The sequence below is a fragment of the Rhinatrema bivittatum genome, chromosome 5, assembly GCF_901001135.1.
Source record: "Rhinatrema bivittatum chromosome 5, aRhiBiv1.1, whole genome shotgun sequence".
In the NCBI taxonomy this organism is placed as follows: Eukaryota; Metazoa; Chordata; class Amphibia; order Gymnophiona; family Rhinatrematidae; genus Rhinatrema; species Rhinatrema bivittatum.
The window spans coordinates 375043655-375071019 of NC_042619.1; the positions used below are offsets into that span (position 1 = coordinate 375043655).

Sequence of the window (27365 nt, forward strand, 5' to 3'; positions counted from 1 at the left end):
AAATTGGAAAAAATAATTTTCCACTCAGTGCACAATCAAACTGTGGAATTTTTTGCCTAAGGATGTGGTGAAAGCAATTAGCATAGCTGGGTCTAAACAAGCTCCTGGAGAAAAAGTCCATACACCATTATTAGTCATGTAGATTTGGGGAAAGCCATTGCTTTTCCTTGGTTCTGAGCAAGAAGGATTCAATCTCCTTTTTTGGGAATGGTACTTATGACCTGGATTGGCCACTCTCTGAGAAAGGATGCTGGACGTGATAAACGTTTGGTCTGACCCTGTATGGCATTTCTTATGTAACCTTGTCCTGCAATTCCTGTACCTGTGACCTCCGGATCTCCAGTCCTCAACAACCCCAGAGTACCTGCTTCCTACATGCCCAGCAGCCCTGTCTTTGTAATTCCAATGTACCTATCTCCAGGAGCACCCACATCCCCTTCAATTGGCTCTCCCATGCCTGTCTGCAGGGTTCCCTTGACAGCTCATACTTGGACTGATACCCAGGACTCCTGATCACTGCATGACCCAACTGGGAAAACTGCCAGACTGGAAGCCACCTCTCACCCCTCTGGGTAAGCCCAAACAGGAATACAGCAGTGGCAGTGTGTGGGCAAGCTGATGACAACTACTGCTGGCGATTGTGGTGAAAGGCTGATGGTAGCCATTGATAGCTCACTATGGGGACATTGACAGCCACTGGAGGGACAATGTGGGGAGGCTGATATTGTTGAATAGTGTGGGGAAGCTGATGATAACTACCAATGCGATATTTTCAGATTTCCTGTTCATGCTTTTCAAGTCACGTAAAAAAAAGCATCAGAGTTCAATCTGTCTATTTGCCTCTCCATCCGGATGCATAACAGCTTCCAAAAAATTCACCTCGCGTGCCAAACCTGGGAGTGACAGGGGGGAGGAGGAACAAGGGCTGCACCTACTCTTTGGAAAATAACCTTGGTTTGATAAGCGTGAGGTCATTTTCATTGGGTCAAAGTTGAGAAGTGCCAGAAATACCACGAATAAGCATCCTTTGTACTTCTTTATTTGTTTAGAAATCTATCATGATGCAAATACAAACATGTTAGCCATAAATCACGATCTCACAGGCATGAAATATCTTTTAAAGGGGCATTATCCCTGCCCTTGGGTCCATTTGTTTCTGCTATGTGTGTGTGTGAGCTCAATAAAACCCCTGTCAAGTGGCATAATCCCAGTAAACCCCCTGTGGAAGAATCTCTACCTAGTGGCTGGATCCGGGGCTGAACAGGGCTCAGAGTTCTGCCGGGCCCAGTCAAAGGAGCGGAGTCTGAGAGGAGCGATACAAGCAGGTACCCGTCCGAAGGAGGAATCTGCAGCAAGCAGCACCTACCAGACAGGGACCTTAGCGCCCCCCCCCCCCCCCCCCTGGCAAAACCGCCTAAATCTCCCGAGGAGGATCACGAGCTCCAAGTCGGCGTAACGTCTCCCTTCCGGAAGACTGCCCCAAGTCTACAGCCAGAAGGGTGAGTCAAGTTTAGAAAGGGAGGGGGTAATAATCCACCCAGGTCCAGAGATCCAGGTGTGACTTGAGACCCAATGGGCATCGAAGGGAGTGCGCTCACAGGAAAACAGGGAGGCCAAGCAGGGTTCGCAGCTCCGGAAAATCCCTAGAGTGGGCTTGACCTAAGGACTCCTAGTAAAGAAAGAAGACAACCCCCAACAAGAATCCATTACTAAGCTGCTCCTCCAGAGCTGGATTGTTCCCCGGGAACTGAGAAGTGCAACCTCACTGAATTTGTGGATTGCAAATTTTGAAGGGACAGAACAGGATCGGGGCTTTTATCCACACATAAAAATCGTCATCTTTATACCGAAGTCCTCTTCAACACCTGATGAACTTCCATAGGATCCTTCAGCCCTCAAGGTATTCACTGCTGGAGCACTAGTTTTACACACACACACAGGTATATACTGATATATATATTATTTAGGGCTCTGAGGTGAAGATGGAAAAGTCTTTGACTCTGAAATGAGTTTTCCATTTTCTACATTATTCTTTTTCTCGGTACAGGTTCTCTTAACAGCTTTCTGTTTCGGTTACGTCGGTCTTCAGAAATGTAGTTAGAACACAATCCGCCTTACACACACCGTAATTAAAGCACCTCCACCTCGGAGATGACGACATTAAATGTTTTACAAGCTCGGAACACCGTTCCAGCAAAGCAGACGGTGAGTTTTTGCACGTTTTCCCCACACCAGCCAAAGTTTTCGGTTTTCTGTAGACAGAAGACGTGCGCTTCCTGCTCATGCAGCATGCGCGCACGCTAATCTCCGGGCATGCTGGCGTAAAAAGGCAGAGCGGGAGGAACCCCAAAGCTTTTCAAAGGAAAGCCCAACGGGGATCTGATAATATCGGAAGGTAGGAATACCTGTGGCTGGTTAAGAAAGGTTTCTCAGACTCTCACCTAATACTTTTCCGGCTTTAAATCCAAGGAGCGCCATACGTTTTCAATACTTTGTGCCGACGACAAACACACCAGGGCCCTTCTGAGCCCTTTTGAGGAAGTAACACTGTCCACGGACCCATTCGCAGCAATGTTTTTGGTGAAGATGAAAGGCCGTTCAGGCGCGTCTTGCCCAGGCTGCCCTCAGACTTTACCAGGAGCTGCTCTGGAATAATCATCCTTCGCAATGACGGAAACTCCCCCGTACCAGTTCTGAAGGCAGACCCGCTCGATGTTCATTCTCATGAAGAACCATTCATAGCTGTGGGGCCATCTCCTCATGACCGGGTGCCTGAAAGAACACGAGGCAAGGCATGGGAAGGATTGCAACTGATACATTTACTATCACAGGATGGCTGGGGCAACGTATTATTTTTTTTTCATCTACGTATATATTGCGAAAGATGTTGTGAATCTGTGCATAGCATTGCATGAGCACCTTTGCTGTCAGGTCTATCTGGTTGTCTTTGTATAGAAGGAACAAACTTCATGGATAAATACATTTACCAGGCAGCTTATGACTGCTCTTTTTCCCCTCTCATTTTTTTGAGTGGTGGAATAATTTCCGGAGGTCCAGAGAGTATCGTGTACGAGGGATATCGCAATGCATCAAGAGAATTCTCACAGGCCAGATGTACTCAGCATTTATCCCATTAGTCCACATGGTCCTCACTGTTTCAATGGCCTGTTTTGTTGTATTTTGTATTACAATTAAAGAATCTGTTTAACTTTTTTTTTAATCCAGCGTGCATAATACTCTTTAGAACACTTAAGGACCTCCAGGGCCGCTAACAGCTCAGGTTTTCAGGATATCCTTAATGAATATTCTTGAGATAGATTGGTATACAACTGAGGTAAGGTACATGCAAATCTCTCTCATGCATATTCATTAGGGATATCCTGAAAACCTGACCCGATTTTTGCCCTCATAGATTGTTAGTGAGAACCAGAAAGTTAAACAATTTTTAAACTAACCACATTGAAGTTAATGACAAGTACAGACCAGCGGGGTTACTGACAGGTCAATCCAGTAACGAGTGGTAGGAAGAGCTGCGTTAGTGCCCTGCGCACCCGCGGTTGCCGCACGCACAGTGCAGCTCACCTACCGCTCGATCCTGTATGTAAATAGCTTGCAAATGCAAGCTGCGTCTAAGAAGCGTCTGTGAAGCGTTAGGCCCGCGCAACCCATTTTACTGTATAGAGCGCTATACAGCAACCTGGGTGCGCGGGCCTAACGCTTCACGGACACGCTGGTATCTGTCATTTCAAATGTCATTTCAAATGACAGGTACCAGGAAGTGGACAGTTCTCCGACGCTCGGGATTGTCAGCCCTCTCTCCCCTCCTCCCGAAGCAAGCAACGAAAGCGGGAAAAAATGGAGGAAAAAAAAAGCGAAAAAAAAAAAAAGTAGCAAGAGAGAGGGGAGAGAGGATGGGCAATCCTACGCTCGGTATTGCCAGTCCCCTCTCCCCTCCTCCCGAAGCAAGGTGCGAAAAGCAGCCTTGCTCCGGGAGGAGGGGAGAGAGGACTGGCAGTGTAAAGCAACGAAGCGACTTACTTTTTTTGCAGCCCCCCTCCGGAGACGGACATCAGAGAGGACGACCGCGGCTCCCCTCCCCTGCCTCCAGCTGCCCGCGAAGATAGACGCATCGCACGGGCGAAAGCGGCCCCTGTGCGTGCAATTGGGCTGCTCAAGACGTGACGTCACATGCTGTGACGCCAAACGTCGTGACATCAAGCCTTGAGCGGCCCAATTGAACGAACAGGGGCCGCTTTTGCCCGTGCAGGCGTCCATCTTCGCGGGCAGCTGGAGGCAGGGGATCCCGAGCGTAGGATTGCCCGTCCTCTCTTGCAACTTTTTTTTCGCTTTTTTTTTTTTTTTCGCTTTTGTTGCTTCGGGAGGAAGGGAGAGGACTGGGGCTGCCCTGGAGACCAGCACCCATGGACGCGGCCAGGGCAGGTGAGCGGGGGCTGGGGGAAAGTTTGCCGCCTACCCTTACCCCTGCCTCTAACGCAGGGGTAAGGGTAGGCGGTAAGTTAGCAGGTTAAACGTGCGGCAAAACGGCAGGGTACAAAAGCGATAGTCGGGGCGCGCGTTACTGGATGGTAGGGAATAGCTAATTTGATCGTTTACATGTAATATACAATGCCGCGTGCGGAAGGGGTTACCAGGGGATTTAAGGACGCGGTAAGAGTAGGTTAAAGGGGATTGTGGATCGCAGGAAGGGCTAACGCGGCCGGAAAGAGAGTAGAAAGCGGGTTAGGAGCGGGGTAACCGCGGCCGCACTTTACTGGATTGACCTGTTAGTTTGCCTACTTTCTCTAGCCGTTAAGAGTTACCACCTCAGCTCAGATCAACCAAACGGGTTGACTCAGTTCTCGTTCTGCCTCACTCCATGCATTGGGGTTGTGGTTCTGATTTTCCTAAGGAACTCAATGGGACAATCAAGAGCTACAAATCCAAGCATATAATAAGAGTAATAGATCAGTCTGTTCGGTTAACATGGGGGAGCCATCAATCCTACACCCCCCCCACTGCATTACTTCAGAGCGCTCTTGAATTTCGCTTTCCCACCACTAAGGATCCACCGTGCTGGTGCCAGGCCTTCTCGAATGCTGGGACCGTCCTTGACTCACCAGCTTTAGCGAGATGCTAGCCCGTTCCACGAGTTTACCATCGCCATGCCTGTGCAAAATGCTTCCTTATGTTACCCCGGAATCTACCCCATGCAGCTGTATATTTATTGATTGATTTAGTCAGTTTTATATCCCAGCCATCTGCAAACACCCAAACCCTGCACGATCCTTGGTTTCAGCATTTCCTTTTCACCATTCCTCTACCCACCCCGAAGTCATCACTGGCACGCTGTTCTTCTGACATCAGTGCTTGGCTTTTTTTTTTGTACAGTCTGCGCTTTTATTCGCCTTTCTCTTGCATTACAAAAAATGTTACCCGGTTTATCTGCTGCCTCCCGGGCTTCAATTGAAACCTAGTCATAATATAACATTCCTGGTCAGCCAATAATTAGCCTTCCAGGGACTTATTCAGTTTTGATGAACCGGAACGGGCCACGTCAGGATATTTTTCCTCAAGCTTGCTGCAACCAAGACTGATCGGTAACTGACAAAATTTCCACCCAAACTGAGAGTAAGGCAGGATTTCCTCCCCTGGCTCTCTAGTTTGGATGAGAAGACCCCTTCTATCCCTACTGTGGGTTTTCTGCAAATGATCAGTAGAAGCCCCATTGGTCGGCACATGTTAGAATGACCTGAAAAGGTTTTCTCGTCTCTTCTTTTGACCCTCGGCTGCTCCGTGCTTCATCTCCTCTGTTACTCTACCTGAAATGGTATTTTTGAAGTGAACCAAATGTGCTATTGCAACCCAGGCCCCCACCCTGACCTCCACCCAAGGCTCTCACTGAATTCCCTTCCTTGCTTGACTGACCTGCAGTGTACCTATTCTGGAGCCTCGAATGCAGGAGAGTATGGAAGGAGGGACTTCCAGTTAAATAAACGCAAAACAGCAGGCACTTTTATATCTGGATGGAATGAAAAAAGAAAAAAATACTATTCAATCAGATTTCCTTATCCCAGAGAGGGTGGTGCAAATATACAGACCTGGAAAACACCGCTTGCTTGGCAAATTCCATTTCCTCTGGCGACACCGTTACCATCTGGCCCACGAGAATTAGCCTGGAGCATCTGGGATCTTCCAACTCAATAACATTTTTCCTGTAAAAAAAAAAGAACATGCTCCACATGTGATGTCTTCTCAAATCATTTCATCTAGGTGACTGCATCTGCAGCATGCGGCAAAATCTCGGCAGTACTAGGATTTAAATGGTGAGCTCTCTACTCGCAGGAGCCGAGTCGGGTACTGCCTGACAGGGTAAGGGAGGAGAGGTTCCCCTCTCTGGTCCCAACATGGACCGGTTCTCCTGGTTAATGGAGAGGGGCCGGGAACCTTCAATCCAACAGAATATGTGGGTCTAACAGGGTAGTACTTGTTGCTTGGAGCAATCCTGAACTCCTCCCTTCTACAAGAAGGAAGAGCTAACTCTGAATTTCCAACTACGGCAAGAAAATCCTGAGACAAGCAAAAAAGTCCCAGAAGAGGCATGAAAGACTCGTATCCCCCGACTACAAAAGCTGATGCGACTCCTGCCAGCTTTCACTATATGGCGTTGACCTTTAATTACTGGGAACCTTCCAGGATAGGGGAGGTCTGGGTAGCTTTGAGTTAAGGGAGTGATGTATAGGAGGGCCCTTCCGCTAAATGGGACGGGCTTTGGAGGTGGTACAAAGTATGACTCCATGACTTGTAGGGTTTGGAGGATTTCCGAAGTGTTAGGTCCTGGGGCGGGCTGTTCCTGGGGGTTCCCAGAGCTACTGTGCTGGAGATAGTGGACGAGGCTCTCTTTTGGCAAGGGCTAAAAACCAGCTGGGAGGAGTGAAGCCCCTAACCCAGGAGACCAATCCAGGAAGAGGGATTCCTGTTTTTTCAGAGGGGCCTAAAAGAAGGGAAAAAAAAATCACAGTGCAATCGTCCCCAAGTGACGTGAGAAAGTTAAGTATTCTTTGAATTGCTGGACTGCCCAAGAAGCTGTGCTGTATGTTTCCTGAATTGTCTGATTTTTCTTGCCTTCAGGTTGGACTTAAAAATTGGATTCCTTCATGTTTTTCTGGAAGACCAATTTTTGAGTGGACTACAAATTTTCTGGTGATCCCTTGGGCCCTACAGGTAATCACGCTCCCGTGCCTGGCTCTGCAGAGGCCGCAACCAGTAGGCAAGTGCTGAGCAGGCTCTGAAGGTGAACCCCAGCGACGGGGTGGTGTGTGAGGGGGGGGGGGGGGGGGGGGGGGGGGGAAGGCATTATAGAGAGGCAAACTGACGGCTGCTGAAGTCTAACAAGTAATTCTATCATAAGGGGGCAGCTGGGATGCATCTGATATCATCTTACAAATATTTGTAGCTACATCTAAAAAAATAATGAGGCCTTCTGGTATCTCTAGGGAGGACCAAACACCAAGGCATAAACACAGCTACAAATGTATGGACCTTGAACTATTTTAGGAAAAAAACCCACAAAAAACATTGTTATAACATAAGAACCACAAAGAAACTTTAGGCAGCATCATCTGCACCAATGCAAAGTACATATATAATCAATAATCAGAATCCAGCCAGTCCTAACGGGTTACGGATATGTTAAACGGAATAAAATCTGACTGCCAAGGAAAGGAATGGCATCTGGAAACCAGCGGGAGTCTGGACTGGGAGAGTTACAGCGTCAGACCATGACACCGTCCCCCACACTGCTGTAGGAGTTAATGGAAACCCGCGGGAGTCTGGACTGGGAGAGTTACAGCCTCAGACCATGACACCGATACCCCATACTGCTGTATGAGTTAATGGAAACCCGCGGGAGTCTGGACTGGGAGAGTTACAGCCTCAGACCATGACACCGATACCCCATACTGCTGTATGAGTTATGGAAACCCGCGGGAGTCTGGACTGGGAGAGTTACAGCCTCAGACCATGACACCGTCCCCCATACTGCTGTATGAGTTAATGGAAACCCGCGGGAGTCTGGACTGGGAGAGTTACAGCCTCAGACCATGACACCATCCCCCACACTGCTGTATGAGTTAATGGAAACCCGCGGGAGTCTGGACTGGGAGAGTTACAGCCTCAGACCATGACACCGTCCCCCACACTGCTGTATGAGTTAATGGAAACCCGCGGGGGTCTGGAGTGGGAGAGTTACAGCCTCAGACCATGACACCGTCCCCCACACTGCTGTATGAGTTAATGGAAACCCGCGGGAGTCTGGACTGGGAGAGTTACCAGCCTCAGACCATGACACCGTCCCCCACACTGCTGTATGAGTTAATGGAAACCCGCGGGAGTCTGGACTGGGAGAGTTACAGCCTCAGACCATGACACACCGTCCCCCACACTGCTGTATGAGTTAATGGAAACCCGCGGGAGTCTGGACTGGGAGAGTTACAGCCTCAGACCATGACACCGTCCCCCACACTGCTGTATGAGTTAATGGAAACCCGCGGGAGTCTGGACTGGGAGAGTTACAGCCTCAGACCATGACACCGTCCCCCACACTGCTGTATGAGTTAATGGAAACCCGCGGGAGTCTGGACTGGGAGAGTTACAGCCTCAGACCATGACACCGTCCCCCACACTGCTGTATGAGTTAATGGAAACCCGCGGGAGTCTGGACTGGGAGAGTAACAGGCTCAGACCATGACACCGATACCCCATACTGCTGTATGAGTTAATGGAAACCCGCGGGAGTCTGGACTGGGAGAGTTACAGCCTCAGACCATGACACCGTCCCCCACACTGCTGTATGAGTTAATGGAAACCCGCGGGAGTCTGGACTGGGAGAGTTACAGCCTCAGACCATGACACCGATACCCCATACTGCTGTATGAGTTAATGGAAACCCGCGGGAGTCTGGACTGGGAGAGTTACAGCCTCAGACCATGACACCGTCCCCCACACTGCTGTAGGAGTTAATGGAAACCCGCGGGAGTCTGGACTGGGAGAGTTACAGCCTCAGACCATGACACCGTCCCCCACACTGCTGCATGAGTTAATGGAAACCCGCGGGAGTCTGGACTGGGAGAGTAACAGCCTCAGACCATGACACCGTCCCCCACACTGCTGTATGAGTTAATGGAAACCCGCGGGAGTCTGGACTGGGAGAGTTACAGCCTCAGACCATGACACCGTCCCCCACACTGCTGTATGAGTTAATGGAAACCCGCGGGAGTCTGGACTGGGAGAGTTACAGCCTCAGACCATGACACCGTCCCCCATACTGCTGTATGAGTTAATGGAAACCCGCGGGAGTCTGGACTGGGAGAGTAACAGCCTCAGACCATGACACCGTCCCCCACACTGCTGTATGAGTTAATGGAAACCCGCGGGAGTCTGGACTGGGAGAGTAACAGCCTCAGACCATGACACCGTCCCCCATACTGCTGCATGAGTTAATGGAAACCCGCGGGAGTCTGGACTGGGAGAGTAACAGCCTCAGACCATGACACCGTCCCCCACACTGCTGTATGAGTTAATGGAAACCCGCGGGAGTCTGGACTGGGAGAGTTACAGCCTCAGACCATGACACCGATACCCCATACTGCTGTATGAGTTAATGGAACCCGCGGGAGTCTGGACTGGGAGAGTTACAGCCTCAGACCATGACACCGTCCCCCACACTGCTGTATGAGTTAATGGAAACCCGCGGGAGTCTGGACTGGGAGAGTTACAGCCTCAGACCATGACACCGATACCCCATACTGCTGTATGAGTTAATGGAAACCCGCGGGAGTCTGGCCTGGGAGAGTTACAGGGTCAGACCATGACACCGATACCCCATACTGCTGTAGGAGTTAATGGAAACCCGCGGGAGTCTGGACTGGGAGAGTTACAGCCTCAGACCATGACACCGATACCCCATACTGCTGTATGAGTTAATGGAAACCCGCGGGAGTCTGGCCTGGGAGAGTTACAGCCTCAGACCATGACACCGTCCCCCACACTGCTGCATGAGTTAATGGAAACCCGCGGGAGTCTGGACTGGGAGAGTTACAGCCTCAGACCACGACACCGTCCCCCATACTGCTGTATGAGTTAATGGAAACCCGCGGGAGTCTGGACTGGGAGAGTTACAGCCTCAGACCATGACACCGTCCCCCACACTGCTGTATGAGTTAATGGAAACCCGCGGGAGTCTGGACTGGGAGAGTTACAGCGTCAGACCATGACACCGATACCCCACACTGCTGTATGAGTTAATGGAAACCCGCGGGAGTCTGGCCTGGGAGAGTTACAGCCTCAGACCATGACACCGTCCCCCACACTGCTGTATGAGTTAATGGAAACCCGCGGGAGTCTGGCCTGGGAGAGTTACAGCCTCAGACCACGACACCGTCCCCCATACTGCTGTATGAGTTAATGGAAACCCGCGGGAGTCTGGACTGGGAGAGTTACAGCCTCAGACCATGACACCGTCCCCCACACTGCTGTATGAGTTAATGGAAACCCGCGGGAGTCTGGCCTGGGAGAGTTACAGCCTCAGACCATGACACCGTCCCCCATACTGCTGTATGAGTTAATGGAAACCCGCGGGAGTCTGGACTGGGAGAGTTACAGCCTCAGACCATGACACCGTCCCCCACACTGCTGTATGAGTTAATGGAAACCTGTGGGAGTCTGGACTGGGAGAGTTACAGCCTCAGACCATGACACTGTCCCCCATACTGCTGTATGAGTTAATGGAAACCCGCGGGAGTCTGGCCTGGGAGAGTTACAGCCTCAGACCACGACACCGTCCCCCATACTGCTGTATGAGTTAATGGAAACCCGCGGGAGTCTGGCCTGGGAGAGTTACAGGGTCAGACCATGACACCGATACCCCATACTGCTGTAGGAGTTAATGGAAACCCGCGGGAGTCTGGACTGGGAGAGTTACAGCCTCAGACCATGACACCGATACCCCATACTGCTGTATGAGTTAATGGAAACCCGCGGGACTCTGGACTGGGAGAGTTACAGCCTCAGACCATGACACCGATACCCCATACTGCTGTAGGAGTTAATGGAAGCAAGGAAGGCCAGAGAGAAAGGCAGAGATACGAATGAGGAGACAGAAGAAAAAAAAAAAAGAATGAGGGAGAGGAGGGAGGGACTGGAGGAGGAGGAGGAGAATGAAAGAGCAGGGGGAAAGGGACAGCAAGAAATATACAGGGAAGATATAGACGAATGATTCAGGAAATGAAAGAAAAGAGATTAGAAGGAAGGGAGACAGAGAGAGAAAGAAAGAGAGAGTGAATTAGCCTGAGAGCGTAACTAGAGCCGGTGATGGATTTAGGATTTTGGCACCCTTAGGCAGAGATTAGAAGGCAGGCCTGGCAGTGGCAGGGCCTCAAGCACAGCCCATCCTTCTCGCAGTCGAAGATTAGGCTCGGCAGGGCTGCAGGCAGAGTCCATCTCACCCGCAGCAGAAGAATGACAGAGACCTGGCAGCTGGGCCACGGGCAGAGCCAATCCCTATCTGCAGCAGAAGAGAGAGGGAGAGAGAGAGGCCTGGAAAGAGCCAAAGACAAGAAAGCCTGTGAGCCAGAGAGAGACTGGAAGGGCGTGTGAGTGAGAGAGAGAGAGAGAGAGAGAGAGAGAGAGAGGGGTAGAGGGAGCTGTGTGAAGGAGTGTGTATGAGTGATAGATTGGGGCCTGTGTGAGGGAGTGAGTGCATTTGTTTGTGTGACAGAGTGAGAAAAAGCCTGCGTGAGGGGGTATATGAGAGACAAAGGAGGCTGTGAGTGTGTGTGAGAGAGAGAGAGGCGGGGGGGGGCCTGTGAGTGAATGAGGGTGTGTGTATGCGAGGGAGAGAGGGTATGAGAGCAAGAAAACATATATGTGTGTGTGTATAAGTGAGAGAGTATGTGTGTGTATGTATGGTAGAGCATGCATGTGTGGGAGATCCAGTGTTTGTGTGTGAGAGAGAATGAAAGTGTATGTGTTTGTGTTTATGAGAAAGGAGAAAGTTTGTATGCAACTCCCGCTCCCCACCCCATCAGCTAATCCATGATATTTGCAGGGAATCTGGAAATCAAAAGTTCCCAGGTACGGAGAGTGGTTGATTTTATATTTATTTTATTGTTTTCTATACCGGCTTTCACGACCAAAGGTTGCATCAAGTCGGTTTACATTTAACAAGTCGTGCATTGAACATAGAACTAGAGCTATTGAACTGGTGCAGAAAGTAATAGTTACAATGAACAAGGAAGATTACAACTGGGAGAGGAGGAAAAAGAGAGAACAGGGGCAGGAATATTTACATAGTAAAACGCATTTACAGAGAATATTTACATAATATGCAATATTGGATCAGTGTCTAGAAGAGGTCGAGGGCTGAATGAAGTCGAGGAAGTGGTAGGATATTGGGGTGATGGAGTTTACACTGGGATAGAGGGAAGAAGGAGGTTAGGGACGACTATCCTTGTTAGTTTTAATCATTGGGTATTATTTGACGTGTCTGCAGTTTTTCAATATTTTTTTGGAACTGGAAGATTTTTTTTTATTTTTATGAGCTTTTACTTATTGGATGTCATAATTGTCTGCTATTTTGAAATATTCATTTTATTGGTATGGTTTTACTATTGATGTTTTGTACTTCTTGATTTTTTTTATACTTTTTATTTAACAGAATCAATTCAAGAGCAATTGTTTGAACAAAATGAGAGTAACATGCTCACAAATTTACAGAATATGATGATCAGATGCTTGTCAGACCCACACAAATAACTAGGAAACATATAGGTACCCCTTCAGTGGCTACAGCCCACACAGAAAACTCTGGATTTATTTTTTCAGATAGTCCAAAACATTTCCTCCAGATACGATCATATTTGTCCAATTTTCCCACTTAGGAAATAAATAATTCTCTCAATAACCGCAATTTCAGCCATTTGGTAATGCCATTGAGAAATGCTGGGAGAACTCTTCCACATCAGCTTGATGATGGCAGCGTGAATAAGGACTTTATCCACGGCTGGGATTGCTTCAGTGGTGCCTTTCCAATAACACAACAACCCCACACAGAGGGTTAGAGAAAAATAATTATGACACATCAGCCTTATTTCCCATTCAACATCCTGCCATAAAGACACCACTAGTGGACATGACTGCTAAATATGCAAGTACGTGCCATTCAACCCGCAACCACGCCAACCCAGTGGGGAAGCGGATCTAGAGAAAGCAGGGAAAAACGTAGGGTATCGGTATGCTCGATGCAATAACTTAACCGTTAGGCCAGTTCTTTTGCACATATTGATATGGAGCACGCTTCCTGCCCTCTCTCATCCCAATCCATATCATCCAGCCGGTGTAAGTTGCGGGTTGTCATTCCACTGCTGCATCACAGAGGTAAGTCTGCCTGGGACCTCGTCCGTATGGGTTATAGAAGTGCAGTTGCAAAGAACAGCCCTCCCCCTCAAGAGAATGGTCACTCAAAAGTCTCTCCGAAAAGTACCGCACCCGGGGATTTCTACCCTTTACCTTTCAATCTTTCCAAAGCATCTCTCATCTGTAAATAAAGATGAGGGTTCTCTGCCATTGCATATTTCTTGATTTTACTGTTCGATATTTTATTAAGGCTGGCAGTGTTTCTGTTTTCCCACCATTGTGCTGCATACAGAGTCTAGTATTGTGGTTTCCAGTTCAGTTTTTGTCTGCACTCAGTTAGTATAGCTGTGTTTAAAAAAGGATTGGATAAGTTCTTGGAGGAGAAGTCCATTACCTGCTATTAATTAAGTTGACTTAGAAAATAGCCACTGCTATTACTGGCATGGTATCTTCTTAGTGTTTTGGGTACTTGCCAGCCTGGATTGGCCACAGTTGGAAACAGGATGCTGGGCTTGATGGACCCTTGATCTGACCCAGTATGGCATGTTCGTATGCATATTTTTAATTTTAACTTTATGGTGAGGGTTGGTCTGTGTTCTGCATGTGTGATTGATTTTGAGGTATTCAGCTAGCGTGTAGTTTCTGTGTAGGGTTATATAGCAGCCTGGCTTGTTCTGTTTCCTAATAGGAGGTGTACTGGTGTTTTAGGGCCTGGTGTAATATTTACAGCATTACCTTTTCATAGGTAGGGTATTTACAGTTTGAGTGCTGGCAGTTTTTACTGTTTTGGTATTGAAGGTTTACTATATTGTAATTGTAATTCATTTTACTCATGGCTTTGCGTGCCAAGCTACATCCAACACGCGTTATAATAGGCCTAATACCATATGAGTTCCAAGTTTATTTTTTTCCTTTTCACACAGTTTTCAGATTGACATTCAATATGTATATTGGGGCGGATTTTAAAAGCCCTGCTCGCGTAAATCCGCCCGGATTTACGCGAGCAGGGCCTTGCGCGCCTGCGCGCCTATTTTTTATAGGCCTGCCGGCTCGCGCAGAGGCCCGGGACTCGCGCAAGTCCCAGGGTTTTTTGTCAGGGGCGTGTCGGGGGCGGGGCCGATCAACGTGGCGTTTTGGGGCGGGACGCGGCATTTTGGGGGCGGGCCCGGGGGCGTGGCCGTGCCCTCCGGAACCACCCCCGGGTTGCGTCTCGGCGCGCCAGCGGGCCGCTGGGGCACAAGCAGACCTAGATTAGCATGTTTGGTCAATCTCCTGGGGTGAGTAGACAATCCTACCGGCCCCCTCATGCAATGCAATCCTTCCAGTAGTCCTCCACACTCCTTCAGTCCTAAGTGGTTACCAATTTTATCCCTCTCCCTCCAGTAGAGAAACAGAAGGCAGCTATACTTACCTGCTAGTAACTCTCCTCCTAGACTACCTGGCGTGGTTCCAGCCTCTTTGTGGGAGGGAAAATATCAGTAGAGGCCATGGTCCTCATCCTCCTCTCCAGCAGGTATAGACATCTCCATGGATCATTACTTCTGGTGGTGATCTGTCTTCTGGATGGGGGAAACAGAATAGCTAGTGTGGGCTTGGAGCTCGCCCATGAGGGAGCCCGAGATGATGAGCTCTCAGAGTATACAAACCTCATCACCATTTTAAGGCATGGGACCTTTTGACCTTCCGGGTACAGCATCTTCATGGCTGCCCCCTGGTTTTGCTTATTTCACAGAAGGAACGCCTCTGGGGTCTCTGGAGTGAGACCTGGGTTAGGAAAAGGAGACCGAGGGCTTTCACCTTTTTTTATTTTTATTTTATTTATTAAGGCTTTTTATATACCGACTTTCTTGATACAAATCAAATCAATTCGGTTTACAATGAACTTTTGAAGGACTGTGTGTGTGAAACACCTGTTAACTTCTGTGTGTCTTGAGATAGGAGTCTTTTCCTGGCCTCCTCATTTTATGGGTTTTTTTTGAGCCATTTCATTTTTCCACATGCATGAGGGAATGCAAACCAAAGGAATGGTGCTTCTCAGCCGGAGAGCTTGGGTGAACCGAGAGCAGTTCTGGAAAGGAGTGGGTTTTCATCCATTCGTGGAAGAAGGAGTGAAGGTGAAAGGAGAAGACTAGTGGCCCTGTTCTTAGGTTCACGATCATCGCAAGGAGATTTAAGGAGAAAAGGAGTAAGAAAGGTGCTCATCAAGGGGCATGAGTGAGGATGAGGAAGAGGAACTTCAGGAGAGGTAGAAGTGAAGGGGATTTTTTCTGTACAGACTGGGACTAAATTGGAGAAAAAGAAATGTCCTTTATCAGTCGGGAGGGAGCTTAAAAACTGCCTTAACATCAACTGGAGAGGAAGAGAATTTGAACTTTTCAATTGGAATTAAACTGAACCATTCAAATAAATTTACTAAAAAGAAGGAAGGTCACAAGTCTACTTAAAGACTATACTTTGCACCATGATATATTGAAGCAACTGAAGCTGTGAAGAACTTTCATCAACTACATAATTTATCAGTAAAAGTTATGTTGGAAACCACTACTGCTTCCGGCATGCTTACTGCTGTACTCTATAACTGAATGCTCATCAGTGCTGTTTACAAAGCACTTTAGAGTGGGATATGAGGAAAAGGAACACCCCAGGGCCTAGAAGCATATTCTCCTCCTCCTCCTCCACTCAGGGAATCCTGGATTGTTTGTTAACAGTTACGTCGTGGCAAGACAGACTTAGACTGTGTTCTTGGGGCTTTTATCCGGGCCTATCAGGAGAGGGCAGATAGTCCTGGATAAAGGGGAGGGAAAGGGGAGGCTGAATCCATACTGGCAGTCTGAGTCTGCTAGCCCTCTTCCTCCAGGCCTGGGGGGCTGTGTCTCCTGGCAGTGGAGGGGGCTCAAAGACTTGCATTTCTGACTCTTTGCTGCACTGCCTCATTCTAATCTTGCAGTGGCTGCCTTAGTCCTGCAGGTTCTGCCCAGCTGGATCATCGTCAGTCATCTCTCCTCTGGCAGGGGCCTGCAAGTAAATTGGCCTACACGGCTGTCGTTTCCTGTGGCCCGGGATAGGTGGGCCCGGATGCAGCTGCTCTCTATTGTGGCCCAGGATCAGCTACCACGGAGGAGGGCTGAATGACTGACTTTGGTTGCTCCTGCGGGCCCTGCCCTGTTGCTTGCACTCCTCTCCTCTTCTCTATATGCGGATTTAACCTGGAGTAAGCTCAGGGAAACGGAGACTGCATCCCCATCCGGTTGGCAGATCCTAATTCCTGCTGTGAAGCGAATCCGGATTACTGTTTGGATGATTTGTTGAGAAGCATAAAGGAGGAAGCTTTGCAGCTGTTGTTGGCCAGTAGAAAAATTACACCGTGATACTCGTGGGAGGGGGCTCTGTGAAGCTACCTCTTCTCCTTTCTTGGAATAGTCCGCACTCATTTCATCAGTTCTCAGCCTATTTAACGGGCCAATACAGTAAAGTCCGTGGGAGAGCGGGCGAATGCCTGCTCTCCTGTGCGCGCGATTCTGTATTCAAATTAGGCCCGGCGGTAAAAACAGGTAAAAGGAGGCCCTAGGGACACTAGCGCGTCCCTAGGGCCTCCTTTTGGACTGGAGCGACGGCTGTCAGCGGGTTTGACAGCCGACGCTCAATTTTGCCGGCGTCGGTTCTTGAGCCCGCTGACAGCCACGGGTTCTGAAACCGGATGCCGGCAAAACTGAGCGTCCGGTTTTCGACCCGCGAGCCGACTTCAAATTTATTTTTTTTTTTTTTACTTATTTAAACTTTCGGGACCTCCGACTTAATATCGCCATGATATTAAGTCGGAGGGTGCACAGAAAAGCAGTCTTTACTGCTTTTCTGTGCACTTCCCTGGCGCCGGCAGAAATTAACGCCTACCTTTGGGTAGGCGTTAATTTCTGAAAGTAAAATGTGCGGCTTGATTGCACATTTTACTTACTGAATTGCGCGGGAATACCTAATAGGGCCATCAACATGCATTTGCATGTTGCGGGCGCTATTAGGTTTGGACGCGTGTTTTCGGCCCCTTATTGAATAAGGGGTAACGCTAGCGCCTCGAAAACGCGCGTCCAATGGAGGGTTAACAGTGCGCACTGTACTGTATCGGCCGTAAGTAAGAATCTGGAGGCGGTCGTCCACAGAAGGGGTCTGGTCAGCCCTGACTCATACAGAGAACACTGTGCGTGCTTCACTGCACTACATTGATTGCTTGACCATTCACTACCTAGAATCCAGTAATCCAGGAGGGGTTTAGAACCCATCCAGCAGGATTGCTTTTCTTATTTTTAAAATTGTCTTGCACTTCTGAATTTATATACAAAAAAAAAAAAAAAATACCCAAAAAGGATAATCTTCTAGTTGCTCCCGATGCTTGAAATGTTTCCCAGTGTTCATGGATATTCAATGCAGAAAATATTTTCTTTGACACTGAAAAGCTGCCAGGCATACCGTGGAGATGAGCAGATAATTTGGTCTCTCCCTACACAAAAAAAATGGCTCCGGAAAAGGGGGGAGGTGTGTGTTTGCCTGCTGGGGGGGGGGGGGCGGGCAGGGAATGGAAGGAGAAGGTGGGCCTGCTATTTCCAGCTTTGTGCAGAAAGAAAAACTGCCTGGAGCTGTGAAAGAGACCTTGGAAGTGCAGGGCTCAGACTGGAGCCAGCGGTCACCGCTAGCCATGGAACTGCACATCTGAAAGAACAGCGGGAGGATACTGTGAATCGCATATTCCCCGCCACGGGGGTTCTGGGGCACATCTCCCCACTTCGAACATTCTGTTTCCGGCTGCGACCGGTGCAGGCTTTTCCTTGAAGCATAATCGGGATACGCAGCCTACGTTTCCTGAGCTGGGTCACGGGAGTTCGAAAGACTATCCAAACAGAGGATTGCAAAAGAGGACATTTTGAGCAGCCAAGGTACACTGGACGACAGCAATAAGGCCCTCCTTGCGTCAGCTAAAACCGGGAGCTCCCGATGAGCTCTTATCTGTGCCCTTCTCCGCTGCCAAGTCTCGCCTCCGTGCCTTCCAACTCGCCGTGCCGCCGTACGCCTGGCACAGAATTCCTGAGTCCGTGCGTCATGCTCCCTCTCCCTCTCACATTACTCAAATCCAGCTTAAAAACTCACCCTTTTGAAGCTGCTTTTAAACCTGGGGACAGTAACCTTTACACCGAAGCGCACGGGCATCCCTGTATGGCGGCTCGCGGTGAATGGACGTGGCGATTTTATAGCATACGCACGTATATGCGCGTACTCGTGCACACAGTTTTGTATGGACGCTCGCTTGTGCAGGCAAACGCCGACTCTACCATGTAAGCGAGGGGATTTTATTCGGTGCACATGCCGACGCAATTACCAGTTTCCCCAGTCCATTCCCAGTTCACCTAGGTAAAGTTTCCCGACTTCCAAACTCCCCCTAATTAATGTTCTCCCTTTTACCCTATTAACCCCGACCCTTCAAACCCCGCTGACCAGATCTGATTTTTTTTTTTTTTATTTTAAAACTTACTCGACATCCATTGCAGAAATAAAGTTACACGGTAGGGGACCCCAGGCGCGAGCTTGTGCATGTAAATACGCATACTCGGGCGCTTCTTAAAATCCGCGCGGCACGCGCCGGCCAGAGACGTGCATTATCTCCTGGCTTTGGCGGGTTTGCATTGTGCGCTTGTCTTGACTAGATAGTAAGCTCCATGGTCTGTTATGTGCATCTGTACAGTGCTGTGTATGCCTAGTAGTGCCGTAGAAATGATAAACAGTGGCAGCGGTCATATGGAATGCAATAACAACGGTTTTCAAATCACTGTGCTAGATTTCCTTTTTGATGATTAGGTATGTGAAAAACAGAACCTACGTTGCTTTATGCTATGACTTTTGGTTGTTGTCTTTCTCCCGTCCTTTGTCGGCTGTGAAAGACTGTTCTTATTGTTTGCCATGAAAAGCCTTAAAATAAAGAGTTTAAAAAAAATTTATTTTTAAAAAGCTATACCAGTCTTTTTCTTGCAGGGAGGGGGGAAGAGTGCACACATTTTTAAAAGGGATTTCTGTGGGTAAACAGGCTTAGCTAAACAATGAAACTGCTTTCCAGATTTCCAATACTGGCACTCTCAGTTCTGCCACCCTTACAGGTTTTATTTTACCCCACTGAAAAAAAAAACCCAACCTCTTTGAAAACTGATGATCACCCCCCCACCTCTAAAAGTGAGCAAATGGGCATGCACTGTTCCTGGCACGCATATGTCTACCCTCCAACAAACAGGTGTGGAGGGAGGACAGGTCTGTTTGGGGCTGTCATGCTGAAAGCCCCGCGAGTTCTTTCGCCTCATACGTCTGCACCTGCTTCACAGGGGGCGAAGATGTTTGCGCTGAAAGGGAAGCCCCATTCGGCATTTTCCAGGCAAAACCCTGCATGGGATTTCCTCTTTGGAAACGTCCTTGGCAAGCCCTGCGGCCAGGCCAGCCGGAGAACGGCCCCATCAATGTGCGCGTATGCCTTTAAGACGCGGTGAGATCCCTCAAGTATTTATAAGCTGCTGCTTCCATCGGAGGCTGCGAGTTAGGGAAAGGGCTTCTGCTCTCTTCTGGCCATCTCTACCCTGGCTCACAAAACCTCTTTCTTTCTGCCCTGCAAGCAGGACCAAGGATCTAGTACCCGATCCTTGATTTTTAAAATGATGTTTCTTTCTCTTGATCATGGACTGGGCCTGTAGCCACAATCAGTGACGGATTTAGGGTTTTGCCATCTGTAGGCACTATTGGTGCTCTTACCTCTCCGCTCTCCCCCCCCCCCCCCCCCAAAATGTCAGAAGGTCTAAGGCACAGTCCCCGCAGGAAACTCCTGCGGCAGCTCAGGGTTAAATTCTATGACAAAAATGAAAAAATTCTGAAGAACATTGGCAAACACTTCATATCAGGTTATAAAAGTGAAGCAGCTTTCCAACCTTGCTTGTGTCTGTATATATTTATTTTTTTTAATTGGGTAAGGAAGATCTCAGGTATTTAAGGAGATCTCAGGGATGGAGAAAGGAGAAGGAAAGGGTGAGAGGATCAGATGGGGAGGAGAAAGGAGAAAAACGGGAAAGGGGATAAGGAGAAGGTGAGAAGATTAGGGATGGGAGGAGGAGAGGGACAGAGCACTGGGAATGGAGAAGATGGGAAAGATAGGGGAAAATTAGGAATCTAGGACGGAAGAGGAGGAGGTTGGGAGGGAGGTTCTGGGACAGAGGGAGGAGTGAATTGGAGGGGTCAGTGGGCGAGTTCTAGGATCTGGAAGAAGGGAGAGGTAGGAAGCGAGGTTTCAACGTCTGGGAGAAGGCGTCAGTCCTGCTCCACCTTGTATCCCGTCTCTGTCCTCCCACCCCCACACACACAGCTCGCACTAACCCCTTCTCTTTCTCACACACATAAGCGCTGCCCCCTTTCCCCTATTCCCTTCTCTCTTCCACACAGCCTCACTGCCACCCTTGCCAATGATCCCCACTCAGATTCCTTAACCTCCCCAAAATGATCCCCCTCTGCTGCGTCTGCTCCGGGCTTCCCCCCTCCCACCCCCCGTTCCCTGCCTGGGGTCAGGAAGCGGAGGGCTGTTCCCTGCTGAATGAGGGCAGCACAGCTGGAAGGCAGCAAATCTTCAGCCAGATCTCCTGCAACCAGAATTTTGCCACCCTAGGCCCAGGCCTAGTTTTGCCGACTGAGAAATCCAGGCCTGGCCGCAGTCCCGTTTGCTGCCAAATCGTAGTTTTTGATCCGAAACTGGCACAAGTTACTACATCCCATGCTGCTATTTTTGACATTCTCTAAGCAACTCTCTTGTGGTTCCCTAATCCTCTTGGAGGCCCCCAAGTTAGCAAGGAAGTCAGAAACTGCTTGATACTTCAGTTGGTTCACGTTGGCTGTGTTGCCACCGATGACATAATGCAAACTACATGAATCAAAACTGCATGAGGTAACTCGTGATGCTGTTCCCACCATGGCTGCTCCCAACAGCGCAGGCCAGTTATAATGGAGCAGCTTAATTTGTTTTTAAAAAAACCTGGTAATACAATTTTTAAATTGATATGGGGTAAGTATTCCTATTTGTACTTTTGTGTACAGAGGGCCGGATTTTAAGAGGTACGCACGCAGCACGTTATAAAATCCGGGGTCGGCGCGCGCAAGGGGTTGCAGAGGGTACAAGTTTCTTTCAAAATGCGACTGCTCTACCTGTTGATGTCAGGCTGTGCGAGAACCATTGCTTAAATTATTATGAAGGGACCCTTCCATTTTCTGCATGTGGAATAAGTCTTTTGCCCACTATTATTTCAAATGCTAGCCAACAATGGAGCAACGAAGTATGTCAGAAGCTTTTGGGTGGGTTCTGATGGGCGGTGAGAAGATGTGTGGACTGTGGAGGAACGCCAGAGCTCTTAGTTATTTTTCCAGAAGCACAAACTATGAGAAAGCTGGAAGTGAGGATCTTAAAAACCAGCATAAAACTCAATCTCTTTGCTCCCGCATCTCCGGTGCGCATGGGTTCTAGCTGCGTCGACTGCAAGGGGAGAATACCTCAGGCAAATATTTCTATTACCCTCTCCTGTGCCCCCCATAACATGTGGCTTTAAATTTAAAGACGGGTTATGCCTGCAGGAGGGAGCGAGTGCCATGCTGGTCAGGTGGCACTTCTGGTGGAAGCTCTCAGATAAGCTATGGGCTATCATATTGTGCCCGAGTTGCACGAGAAGCGGCTTACGCTAGGCTGATGTATGGCTTTGAAGTTTTGGAACTTGACATCCCAAGGCCAAACCAAAACTTGGCAAATCTGGGCACATGCCAAGGAGTCTCTGAACCTTGCTGAAGTGTGCTTAAGGCAGTGCATACAGTAGCTGTCAGGTGCTGAAGGTGACTCTCAGGAGCTTCTCATCAAACTAATTTCCTGAAAACAAAATGTTAAGACCCCATTGTCTTACTTAAGCTAAATCCGCATGCTCACACAGAGAATGGTTTGGTCCAGCATATTCGTCTGGGTCAGCAGTAGGTGTGCCCTACCAGCAGGGAGTGTATCGGGAGAGAGAGAGAGGAGATATAGTACTTTTGTGGAGAAGAGATGTCAGACGAAGCTGAAGGTTCTTTGAGGGTTCAACGTGACCTCATGCTTCCCCTTTTTCTATGCAAGACTGTCCCGCAATCTACAGCCCTAAGCTGTAGGGTTGGCAATTGGTGAAGCTGTATGCAGTCCAGTGGAACAAGCTTGTCAATACCTAGACCACACGTCTACGGGATCTGTGAGCAGAATCGACTTGGGAACTGGAATCCCTGATTGACCGGTTTGATCCTGCTCCTGTGGGAGGGAAGTGAAAACCTGTGTGTTTTGGGGTGGTGGCCAGTCAGCAATTCATTCCTGAAATGTACTTGGGCTGGACCACACGAATCTTTTCTGTTCCAAACAAAAAGACACCCTTCATGTTCTGGTGCCAGTCCAAAGCTTGAATTAATCCCATTTTGATTAAGATCATGCCTTACTGGGTCAGACCAAGGGTCCATCAAGCCCAGCATCCTGTCTCCAACAGTGGTCAAACCAGGCCATAAGAACCTGGCAAATACCCAAACACTGTCTATCCCATGTTACTGTTGCTAGTAATCAGTGGCTATTTTCTAAGTTAACTTAATTAATAGCAGGTAATGGACTTCTCCTCCAAGAACTTATCCAATCCTTTCTTAAATCCAGCTACACTAACTGCACTAACCACATCCTCTGGCAACAAATTCCAGAGCTTAATTGTGCGTTGAGTGAAAAACAACTTTCTCCGATTAGTTTTAAATGTGCTACTTGCTAACTTCATGGAGTGCTCCCTAATCCTTCTATTATCCGAAAGAGTAAATAACTGATTCACATTTACCCGTTCTAGACTTCTCATAATTTTAAACACCTCTATCATATCCCCCCCTCAGCTGTCTCTTCTCCAAGCTGAAAAGTCCTAACCTCTTTAGTCTTTCCTCATAGGGGAGCTGTTCTATGCCCTTTATCATTTTGGTCGCCCTTCTCTGTACCTTCTCCATCGCAACTATATCTTTTTTGAGATGCGGCGACCAGAATTGTATACAGTATTCAAGGTGTGGTCTCACCATGGAGCGATACAGAGGCATTATGACATTTTCCGTTTTATTCACCATTCCCTTCCTAATAATTCCCAACATTCTGTTTGCTTTTTTGACTGCCGCAGCACAATGAACCGATGATTTCAATGTGTTATCCACTATGACACCTAGATCTCTTTCTTGGATGGTAGCTCCTAATATGGAACCTAACATTGTGTAACTATAGCATGGATTATTTTTCCCTATATGCATCACCTTGCACTTATCCACATTAAATTTCATCTGCCATTTGGATGCCCAATTTTCCAGTCTCACAAGGTCTTCCTGTAATTTATCACAATCCGCTTGTGATTTTACTATTCTGAATAATTTTGTATCTGCAAATTTGATTACCTCACTTGTCATATTCCTTTCCAGATCATTTATACATATACTGAAAAGTACGGCTCCCAATACAGATCCCTGAGGCACTCCACTGCCCACTCCCTTCAACTCAGAAAATTGTCCATTTAATCCTATTCTCTGTTTCCTGTCTTTTAGCCAGTTGGTAATCCACGAAAGGACATCACCACCTATCCCATGATTTTTTACTTTTCCTAGAAGTCTCTTATGAGGAACTTTGTCAAACGCCTTCTGAAAATCCAAATACACTACATCTACTGGTTCACCTTTATCCACGTTTATTAACTCCTTCAAAAAAGTGAAGCAGATTTGTGAGGCAAGACTTGCCTTGGGTAAAGCCATGCTGACTTTGTTCCATTAAACCATGTCTTTCTATATATTCTGTGATTTTGATATTTAGAACACTTTCCACTATTTTTCCTGGCACTGACGTCAGGCCAACTGGTCTGTAGTTTCCCGGATCACCCCTGCAGCCCTTTTTAAATATTGGGGTTACATTAGCCACCATCCAGTCTTCAGGTACAATGGATGATTTTAATGATAGATTACAAATTTTTACTAATAGATCTGAAATTTCGTTTTTGAGTTCCTTTAGAACCCTGGGGTGTTTACCATCTGGTCCAGGTGATTTTCTACTCTTCGGTTTGTCAATCAGGCCTACCAGATCATCTAGGTTCACTGTGATTTGGTTCAGTCCATCTGAATCATTACCCATGAAAACCTTCTTCGGACCGGGTATCTCCCCATTCTCTTCAGTAAACACCGAAGCAAAGAAATCATTTAATCTTTCCGCGATGCCCTTATCTTCTCTAAGTGCCCCTTTAACCCCTCGATCATCTAATGGTCCAACTGACTCCCTCACAGGTTTTCTGCTTTGGATATATTTTAAAATGTTTTTGCCTCTATGGCAGAGAAGGGCTACCAAAATGATAAGAGGAAAGGAACAGCTCCCCTATGAGGAAAGACTAAAGAGGTTAGGACTTTTCAGCTTGGAGAAGAGACGGCTGAGGGGGGAAATGAGAGAGATGTTTAATATTATGAGAGGTCTAGAACAGGTAGATGTGAATCGGTTATTTACTCTTTCGGATAATAGAAAGCCTAGGGGGCACTCCATGAAGTTAGCATGGGGCACATTTAAAACTAATCGGAGAAAGTTCTTTTTTACTCAACGCACAACTAAACTCTGGAATTTGTTGCCAGAGGATGTGGTTAGTGCAGTTAGTATAGCTGTGTTTAAAAAAGGATTGGATAAGTTCTTGGAGGAGAAGTCCATTACCTGCTATTAAGTTCACTTAGAGAATAGCCACTGCCATTAGCAATGGTAACATGGAATAGACTTAGTTTTTGGGTACTATTATGATCACTATTGCCAAGCGGCCCCACCACCATTACCACTCTCACCAATTCCTGTGCTCGACTGAGAATTAGATCTAAAATTGCTCCCTCTCTCGTCAGTTCCTGAACCAATTGCTCCATAAAACTGTCATTTATTATAGGTACTCTGAACCTGCAAGCAGTTCATATGGCTTGAAGGGCCCTGTACTATGTAAACTAAGCTCCTGGTACCTGCAGAAATCTTCTTCTGCCCCTGGCAGGGTCAGCGAGACTGTAGGGTTCTTCATCAGGTCGGTCACGGCAGCGCTCTTTGGAGTCACGTAGAAGAAAGGAATTCCAGTGCTATTGTCTGCAGGGCCATCACTAAGGGACATAAAATGCCCAAATGGCACACCTTGCATCTGTTAAAAAAAATGCTTTCCTTAGTGAAATGATGGCAACAAATTATGATGCAGAATTACATTCAGAAATAATCGAAGGCTTTCAAAGCTCTGTTAATATTACATCACACTGTCATTTCTTTACAACTGTGGTTCTCAACCTAGTCGGGTTTTCAGGATATCCACAATGAATATGCATGAGATGGAATTGCATACAACGGAGGCTGTGCATGCAAAGCTCTCTCATGCCTGTTCACTGTGGGTATCCTGAAAACCTGAGTGGCTGGGTGTGTTCCAAGGACTGGGTTTGAGAACCCCTGCTTTACAGCATGGTTTCTGGAAGTTTATCAGGAAATAATGGATGCTCTTTATGACCATTCACAAAAAAAAAACACAAGCAGGGAGAAAAAGACACGCATTCCCTTCCATATTTTAGCAAAATCAAGCAAATGGGGGATGCATGCTGGTGACGTAAGCTGTTCTCTGATCAGTGCCTTGAAGCATCCTCTACTGATCGTGATATCAACACAGAAAGAGCTGGGCTAGCAACGCAATCCTTGTGAAGTGGTAGCTGGATCAGTTACATGGACTAGTAATAAACGGCTCGTATTACTAATTCAGGGGATCGTGATTTCCAAAGCAGCAGAGGGGGAATCGCACACTGCTTTTGCAGAACGGCATAAAGGCGTACACCTGCTGCAAGTCCAAAAAAACCAGTTAATTCATTGCTTCTGAACGGGAAAAAAAAAAATGTATAAAGGGTGCCACTTCCCATCACCCGGCTCCCACTTACCTTATCTTGGGTGGACAGCGTAGTCAAGAACCCCCAGCTGTGATAATGGGCTAGGAAACGGGCGACTCGGGCCAGCTGCGCCTGCGGGGGGCTGGCCGGCCCGCGGGCGCTCTCTTTCCTGTACGAAAACATCCTGGAGGGCGAGGTGACCTGCCGGGCCCTGCCGGGCCCCGGCCGGCCCCGCGCCTCCCGCTCTTCCCGGTAGCTCTGCTTCCAGAGGCTGGTGGCGTCCTCCAGCAGCGCGGGCAGCGCCTCCTCGTGCAGGGAGCCGTCCAGCTCGTCCTCCGCCGCGCCGGCGACGGCCCACGAGACGGAGTCGCCGAGGACGTAGCCCGGGGCCGGCGCGGGCGCCGCGCTGCACAGGAGGAGGAGGCCGAGCAGCCAGGCGGGGGGCGACCCTCGCCGCCCGGGCACCACAGGGCAGCAGCGTGCAGACATTTTTGCAAAAAACGACAGGACCATGCTGAGGCGCGCGCTGGAAGGCGAGCAGTGCCCTCCTGTGGCGGAAGCCGGCGCACAGATGAGCTGCGGCTCAGGTGTTTTGGGTTGGTTTTTTTTTTTTTTTTTTCCCAATAAAACAACCGCCTGTGAGGTGCAAGCGGGACAGCGCTCAGGGCCGCGCGCAGCCCGGTGTTCAGCCCGCGCGCTGCGTTTCTCCTCCCGGCGTGGCGCACCCGCCCCCCAACTCGGAAACGTTCTCGTCCCGCGCCCCGGGAGCCGTTTGGAAACTTCCCGGCTGTGCTAAACCCGAGAGGGGGTCGGCAGGGCCCACGAAGCAGCAGAGAGAGAGAGCCACGGGTGGGGCAGGAGACCTCCCCTGGCGGCAGCACCCCCTGCTATAACAATTGCGCCAGTTCCTCAGATGAGCTAAATAGGAAAAATCTCTAGCACAAACCATAATCCAAACAGATGTTATGCAGTCCAAACAGTCAGGCCGATACAGTAAGGTGCGGTAGAAAGAG

General features: G+C 48.5%; 1 protein-coding gene across 2 annotated transcripts; it reads right to left on the bottom strand.

The window, feature by feature from the left end:
- CREG2 (cellular repressor of E1A stimulated genes 2) lies at nucleotides 1-26913 on the bottom strand. Of its 2 annotated transcripts, XR_003857172.1 has the most exons (5): nucleotides 26404-26913; nucleotides 25462-25631; nucleotides 6099-6212; nucleotides 5926-6019; nucleotides 2645-2772 (listed from the first exon to the last, which is right to left on the bottom strand). XR_003857172.1 is itself a non-coding variant. In XM_029604805.1 (4 exons), exons 1-4 carry the CDS (start codon nucleotides 26863-26865, stop codon nucleotides 2625-2627), a joined length of 894 nt encoding a protein of 297 aa, XP_029460665.1. In that variant the 5' UTR covers nucleotides 26866-26910; the 3' UTR covers nucleotides 1-2624. The 2 variants fall into 2 exon arrangements, 1 of the variants encoding a protein (XP_029460665.1); XM_029604805.1 differs by lacking the exon at nucleotides 5926-6019 and having other exon boundaries at nucleotides 1-2772; nucleotides 26404-26910.
- Nucleotides 26914-27365: the final 452 nt, after the last annotated feature.

What these genes read in the sequence shown, in the direction of transcription:
- CREG2 (XM_029604805.1), bottom strand. Translation starts at nt 26,865, where the DNA reads ATGGTCCTGTCGTTTTTTGCAAAAATGTCTGCACGCTGCTGCCCTGTG. An exon ending in CGCTGTCCACCCAAGATAAG is followed by an intron (nt 25,632 to 26,403) that starts GTAAGTGGGAGC and finishes TTTTTTTAACAG; the next exon opens with ATGCAAGGTGTGCCATTTGG. An exon ending in GCAGAAGAAGATTTCTGCAG is followed by an intron (nt 6,213 to 25,461) that starts GTACCAGGAGCT and finishes TTTTTTTTACAG; the next exon opens with GAAAAATGTTATTGAGTTGG.